The sequence below is a fragment of the Hypanus sabinus genome, chromosome 10 (genome assembly GCF_030144855.1).
Source record: "Hypanus sabinus isolate sHypSab1 chromosome 10, sHypSab1.hap1, whole genome shotgun sequence".
In the NCBI taxonomy this organism is placed as follows: domain Eukaryota; kingdom Metazoa; phylum Chordata; class Chondrichthyes; order Myliobatiformes; family Dasyatidae; genus Hypanus; species Hypanus sabinus.
The window spans coordinates 11,470,116-11,477,527 of NC_082715.1; the positions used below are offsets into that span (position 1 = coordinate 11,470,116).

A 7,412-nucleotide genomic window follows, 5' to 3' on the forward strand; every position below is an offset into this window, starting at 1 on the left:
GTTTTATTTTTTTCCTCTCTCTCTCTGCTTGATTATGTATTGTATTGAACTGCTGCTGCTAAGTTAACAGATTTCTTATGAAACAGTCTGTTGCGCAATGTTGGAGCTCACCGATAAGCCGATTGTCCACCATCGACCCCCTCCGATCGTCACTGCCCTTCGGATCCTGGATCCATGTCCACCCTGTCTGGCAGGCTACCAACTCTCTCCATTCGCATCTTCTCTCCACCTCTCTCCCCGGCAAAAGACCGTGAAAATCTCTCTTCCAGCTCACAAGAAAGAACAACAGCATTCCTAACCCCGTTATCTCTAGTCACAACCCAAACATTGCTGCTACAGAGAACCCATTACATTATCAGTGAACCCCTACAGCATTTTGCTAAAGGAAGGATGCAGAGGAGATTTACAAGGATGTTGCCTGGATTGGGAAGCAATGCTTATAAGAATAGGTTGAGTGAATTCAGCCTTTATTCCTTGGAGTGACTGAGGATGAGAGGTGACCTGATAGAGGTCTATAAGATAATGAGAGATATTGATCATGTGGATAGTCAGAGGCTTTTTCCCCAGGGCTGAAATGGCTAACATGAGAGGGCACAGTTTTAAGGTGCTTGGAAGCAGGTACAGAGGAGATGTCAGGGGTAAGTTTTTTACGCAGAGAGTGGTGAGTGTGTGGAATGGGCTGTCGGCGATGGTGGTGGAGACCGAAACAATAGGGTCTTTTAAGAGACTCCTGGATGGATACATGGAGCTTAGTAAAATAGGGGGCTATGGGTAAGCCTAGGTAATTCTAAGGTAAGGACATGTTCAGCACAGCTTTGTGGGCTGAAGGGCCTGTATTGTGCTGTAGATTTTCTATGTTTCTAATGATGGAATGGTGGAGTAGACTCAATGGGACAAATTGCCTAATTCTGTTCCTACATCTTATCTTATGGTCTCTTAACTATTAAACTTGCCTTTAGTATGATATCCACCACTATATATTTTCCCAATGAACAACTTCCTTATCCATTTCCTTCTCTCTACTTTGATGATCTTGACATCAGCCAAGGCCTTAATCTCCTGACAATCCCTCACTTAATCTTCTATCCAGCTTTGAATCTCATGTCCTAGAAATGTAGTCGATACCAGTTGATCAGCCATGATTGAATGGTGGAGCAGACTCAATGGGCTGAATGGCCTAATTCTGTATCTAAGATTTACAATCCTCTTGTCTTATAATTTATTTTCCTAACATTAGATTTGATTGCACACCATACCCTCTTCTGAAAACATTACCTGAAATAATTTCGATCTTCTTTACTCTCCAACGAATAGTCTCCTTAATCCATCTCCTTTGCATTTTCTGTAGCAAATAATGGGGACCAGGAGATCATAGGCTCTTTGCTTCTTGACAAAAGTCAGAAAATTACAGTAGTTAAAGAGAGCACAGTTTCATGAATAGAAACTGATTGACAAATCTATTTGGAATTCTTCTGAAAAGTTAGCTGCCAAGCATCAGTTCCTTGAGCTTCCCTAAAGGGCAGCAGAAAGGGAGAATGAACAAGTGAACAGGTGTACCTATTAGGGTGGCCACTGAGTGGGCATCTTTATCCTTCAATTCAGCCAATCATGTGGCATCAACTCATTGCATAAAAATATACAGACATTGTCAGAAGGTTCAGTTGTCAAACAGACCAAATATCAGAATAAGGAAAAAATGTGATCTAAATTATTTTGGCCGTGGAATGATTGTTTGTGCCAGATAGAGTGGTCTGAGTATCTCAAAAACTGCTGATCTCCTGAGATTTTTACATGCAACGGTCTCTAGAGTTTAGAGGGAATGGGTGTGAGGAGAAAAAAAATTGAGTGAGTATCAGTTCTGTGAGTATCAGCTCTTGTTAGTTCGAGAGGTCAGAGGAGAATGGCCAGACTGGTTCAAGCTGACAGGAAGGTGACAGTAACTCAAATAAACTTGCATTACAACAGTGGTGTGCGGTAGGGCATCTCTGAATGCACAACTCGTCGAACCTTAAAGTGGATGGGCTACAGCAGCAGAAGACCATGAACGTACACTAAGTGTACGTTTTATTAGATACCAAATGTGGTGGCGACTGAGGGTATATGCTCGGTATGCATGGGGTGAAAGATTACTTGGGGTTGGAAGGGAAGATGAATTTTGGTCAGAACCAGATCAGCTATGATTCTATTACATGCTGGAGAAATCTCAGAGGGCCAATTCCTCAGTTATTGCTTCCTAACCGTATTTGTCTGCTCCCAACACATAATTTAGACACCTATGATATGAAACTGATGGGTTGGATCTACAACCAGATTCTGTATTTTTTAATGCGATTTGCCAGATGCCATGAACCACCACAGCTCAGCATGATTTTAATTTCCATGTATCTTTCAAGCATGGAAACATGGAGAAGTTTGGTTATTTATGCAAATATATATATATAGATACAGTGTGTCTGTGTGTGTGTAAACTAGTTTTATAATTTAATTTGGGTGTGGCAGTCAGTTTTTTTCATAAATCAGGTGAAAATTAATTTTAAAGATTTTTATCTTCCGAGCCTTGGTTTCCACTGGCTGGGCTCAAAGTCTCAAATAAAGCCATTCAGGACTGAAACGAAGAGAAATTTCTTCTCCAGATGGTGTTGAATATTTGGAATTCTCTGCCCAGGAGTGCTGTAGGATCCTGCTCAGCTCACAGTATATTGAAGACAGTGATTGATAGATCTTTAGCTATTAAGGTTCCCTTGGGATTAATGCTGTGCTTAAAGAGCAGGTTTGATTTTATTGAATGCCAGAGCAGGGAATGGTCTACTCGGGTTTCCCTCTGCCTCTAATATTCTTCCTGAAAGATATCAAAAAGTGAAACTAAATACAAACTGCACACCAAATTTCGCAGTCATTTGCTCTGATAATAAATGTACTTTGAACTTTGATGTATATAAATAATGCTAAGAATATCATATCAATTTTTATTGAAAAGATGTGATAATGGACTTGTATATGATTTATTTGGTGAAAGCAAGTTATTACCCTACAACCATCAAGCACCTGAACTGACACGGATAACATCAGTCACCTTAACTCTGAAGTGATTCCACCGGACTCCCTAGGATCCAGGACATCTTCAAAAAGGACCCCATTGCCCATAACGTGCCCTCTTCTCTTTGCTACTATCAGGGAGGAGGTACTGGAGCCTGAAGGCTCACACTCAACATTTTAGAAAAATCTTTTTCCCTTCCTCTTGAGTGGATAATGAACCAGCACATGATCACTACATCACTGGCTTTTCCCCCTTTTTTGCTCTCTCTTTGCATTACTTACTTAATTTAATTTTATATTTTTATTGTAATTTGTAGTTTTTTATTATGTCTTGCAATGTATTGCTGCTGCAAACATCAAATTTCACAACATATGCCAGTGATACTAAACCTGATTCTGATTTTAAAATATGTATACATGCATATACAGTGTGTACCTCTATTCATCACTCGATATATATGTAGTGCAGAAAAAGACCAAAAATAGTAAGAAAAAGTTCATGGTTTTATTGTCCATTCAGAAACTTGATAGCAGAGGGAAAGAAGCATTTTCTAAAATGTTGAGTATGTGTCTTCAGGCTCCTGTACCTCCTCTCTGATGGTAGTAGTAAGAACATCCAGGATGGTTTTTGCCTTTAATGATAGATGCCCTGATTTTGAAACATTCCTTTTAAAGATGTCCTCAGTGCTGGGGAGGCTAGTGCCCATGATGGAGCTGGCTGAATTTACAGCTTTCTGCAGCTTATTTCAATCCTGTGCAGTGCCCTCTTCTCCTCCCCCATACCCAGTCACAATGCAGCTGTAGAAATTTTCCACAGTCTTTGGTGATATACCAGATCTCCTCAAAATCCTAATTAAATTAGAATTGATGGTGTGCCTTCATCAGAATGCTATTCTTTGTTTTATATTACTAGTGTATATTACCCTGAGAACATATCACCCCTAGTTGTTGGAACAGATAGAGAACATATTTTTTGAAATTTCTTAAACAGTTGTTTCAATTTTTGTTTTGAAGAATGTGACATCAATATGTTCGAACCCCTGCCAACCTGGGCAGCTAAAACTGTCTTCTGAAGGCCAACACACATGCTGTTACAACTGTAAAAACTGCAGTGTCGATACATTCTCGAATACAACTGGTAAGGAACAAACAAAATTACCAGTAAATTATTTGTCTGTGTTGTCCATTTGTATAGCCAAACTCTTTACCATAGAACAGCAAAGTGGTACAGCATAAAAGTGAGGCCTTTGACCCACCTACACTAATCAGAGGCATCAAGGTAGTGTTGTTGTTAGCACAAGGCTATTACAGCTCTAAGGAGATGTCCCTCTACACCAAGAATTCCCAAACTGGGGTCCGCAAACACCTTGCTTCATGACATTGGTCCATGGCATAAGAAGGGGTTGGCACACCCTGCTCTAAGCCTTGCCTATTTAAGTATTTCTTAAACCTAACTGTTGTATCTGATTCTGCCACTTTCCCTGGCAACACTTCTATATATCAAATAATCTCTGTATATTAAAAATCTACCGCTCAGATCCCTTTGAAATACTTACTTCTCACAATTGTAAAGTACAAAAGTCCAAGCATAGTGGCAATATTTCTGAATAACTCCCTTTTTAATAAGGAATGCAGTGGAATCAATTCATTTATAGCCAATATAGTCACTCAGATCACATTTCTTCCCCATTCTGATGTTTGGTCTGAACAACAACTGAACCTCTTGACCACGTCTGCATGCTTTTATGCACTTGAGTTGCTACCACGTGATTAGCTGATTAGTTAAATTCCTAATTAACAAAATGGTGCACACTTTTTCTGTGAAGTCTTGAGACTGTTGTGTGTGAAAATCCGAGGAGATCAGCAGTTTCTGAGATGCTTGAACCACCCCATCTGGCACCAACAATCATTCCACAGTCAAAGTCACTTACATCATATTTCTTCCCCATTCTGATGTTTGGTCTGAACAACAACTGAACCTCTTGACCACGTCTGCATGCTTTTATGCACTTGAGTTGCTACCACGTGATTAGCTGATTAGTTAAATTCCTAATTAACAAAATGGTGCACACTTTTTCTGTGAAGTCTTGAGACTGTTGTGTGTGAAAATCCGAGGAGATCAGCAGTTTCTGAGATGCTTGAACCACCCCATCTGGCACCAACAATCATTCCACAGTCAAAGTCACTTACATCATATTTCTTCCCCATTCTGATGTTTGGTCTGAACAACAACTGAACCTCTTGACCACGTCTGCATGCTTTTATGCACTTGAGTTGCTACCACGTGATTAGCTGATTAGTTAAATGCATTAATAAGCAGGTGTAACTAATAAAGTGGCCACTGCACGCTGTCTTTCTAATTGCTATCTTTATCAATAATGTGTTGCTAGGTTGTTCACTGGGCAAGCTCATCAATACCACGCACAAAATGCTGGAAGCAGGTCAGGTGGCATCCATGAAGGGGAATAAGTAGTCAACGTTTTGGGCTGTGACCCTGATGAAACTGGTGCCTGATCTACTGAGTTCCTCCATGATCTTGCCTATGTGTGCTATTCCGGATTTCCGGCATCTGCAGAATCTCTTGTTTACGTATTTACAGATGCAGCTTTAGCCCAACAAGCTGCACCATCCAGCAACCCACATACTTAACCCTAACCTAAGCACAGGACAGTTAACCTCCTAACTGGTACACCTTTGGACTGTGGGAGGACACCAGAGCAGACCCACGTGGTTCAAGGGGAGAACATACAAACTCCTTACAGAATTGAACTCTGACCTCCGGAATGGTCCAAGCTGTAATAGTGTCTCAGTAATGGCATGGCATGTGTTCATTCATCAGCAAATCCTTTGGATAGGCCCTAATGATATTTTTCCCCACTAAAACAAGGGTTCTCATCCTTTTTTATACCACGGACCCCTACCACTAACTGAGGGGTCCATAGACTCCAGGTTGGGAACCCCTGCACTAAAAGTATATATAACCAAATAATTTAATATACTAACTTGTATCATTTTTTCCCTTCATTTCAGATGCACAGGAATGCTTTTATTGCCAAGAAGATGAGTGGGCTCCATCGGGAAGTGCTTCGTGCAACAAAAAATCCATCGTATTTCTTGAGCGGAGGAATGCGTTTTCTATAGTCTTGCTGGTACTTTCAGCACTGGGAATAGTTTTAAGCTTAGTAATAGTTGTTATCTTCATCAAGAATATTGACACGCCAGCCGTTAAGTCCAATGGCGGTAACCTATCACTCATAATGCTCTCCTCTTTGATGCTCAGTTTTGCAAGTGTTTACTTCTTTCTTGGAAGGCCGAGCGACGTCACGTGCAAAATTAGGCAGTGCTTATTTGGCATCAGTTTCACTCTCTCTGTTTCATGTGCTCTGACAAAGTCACTCGCAATACTATTAGCATTTAACTTTAACCCGGCCAATCAAGATTATTTGAAAACTCTCTACAATCCATGGCTCATCATAAGTTTCTGTACAGGACTTCAGGTTATTACTTGTGTAATGTGGTTAATCTTTAATGGTCCTCTGGCTTTCCGGGATGTTAACAGACACCCCAGAGAAATCTTGTTGGAATGTAACGAGGGTTCTTATGTAGCATTTGCAGTTATGTTGGGGTACATAGCATTTCTGGCACTGATTTGCTTTATATTTGCCTTTAAAGGTAGAAAACTACCAGAAAATTATAATGAGGCCAAGTTTATTACATTCAGCATGTTAATATACTTCATTTCGTGGATTACGTTTGTACCTGTCTATGTCACCACTAAAGGTCAGTTTCTCCCTGCAGTGGAAGTGGTTACAATTCTATCTTCAACCTATGGAATATTGTGCTGCCAATTTTTCCCGAAATGTTACATTATTTTGTTTAAGAAAGAAAATAACACCAAGAGTTCATTTTTGAAAAATCTCTGTGACTACTCCATGAAAAATGTAAAAGATATTTCAAACAATGTGACTTCCTCAAAATCTTTACCTAGCTTTCTTCCCCCCTTGTGCCTGGAAAATAACAGCTCACAAACCCCAGTAATAAACTCAAGTTCTATTTCCTTCAACAATAACAACAAAAGCAATCGGGTTTCAAGGAAGAGATTTGCCAGTATGTAAATGATTAAATGATGAAATAGATTTAGACAATAGACAGTAGATGCAGGAGTAGGCCATTCGGCCCTTCTGGCCAGCACCGCCATTCACTGTGATCATGGCTGATCATACACAATCAGTACCCCGTTTCTGCCCTCTCTCCATATCCCTTGACCCCGCTATCTATAAGAGCTCTATCTAACTCTCTTGAATGCATCCAGAGACTTGGCCTCCACTGCCTTCTGGGGCAGAGTATTCCACAGATCCACCACTCTCTGGGTGAAA

The 7,412-nt window shown here is 40.4% G+C and overlaps 1 protein-coding gene across 1 annotated transcript in view; it reads left to right on the forward strand.

Annotated features, from left to right (window-relative positions):
- gprc6a (G protein-coupled receptor, class C, group 6, member A) overlaps positions 1-7,151 on the forward strand; it is a 29,494-nt gene extending 22,343 nt beyond the window's left edge. Inside the window, exons 5-6 of the mRNA XM_059981344.1 lie at positions 4,051-4,174; positions 6,067-7,151. Of these exons, the coding sequence (XP_059837327.1) occupies positions 4,051-4,174; positions 6,067-7,151 (1,209 nt within the window). The remainder of the gene's footprint in view (positions 1-4,050; positions 4,175-6,066) is intronic.
- The last annotated feature ends 261 nt before the right edge of the window (positions 7,152-7,412 follow it).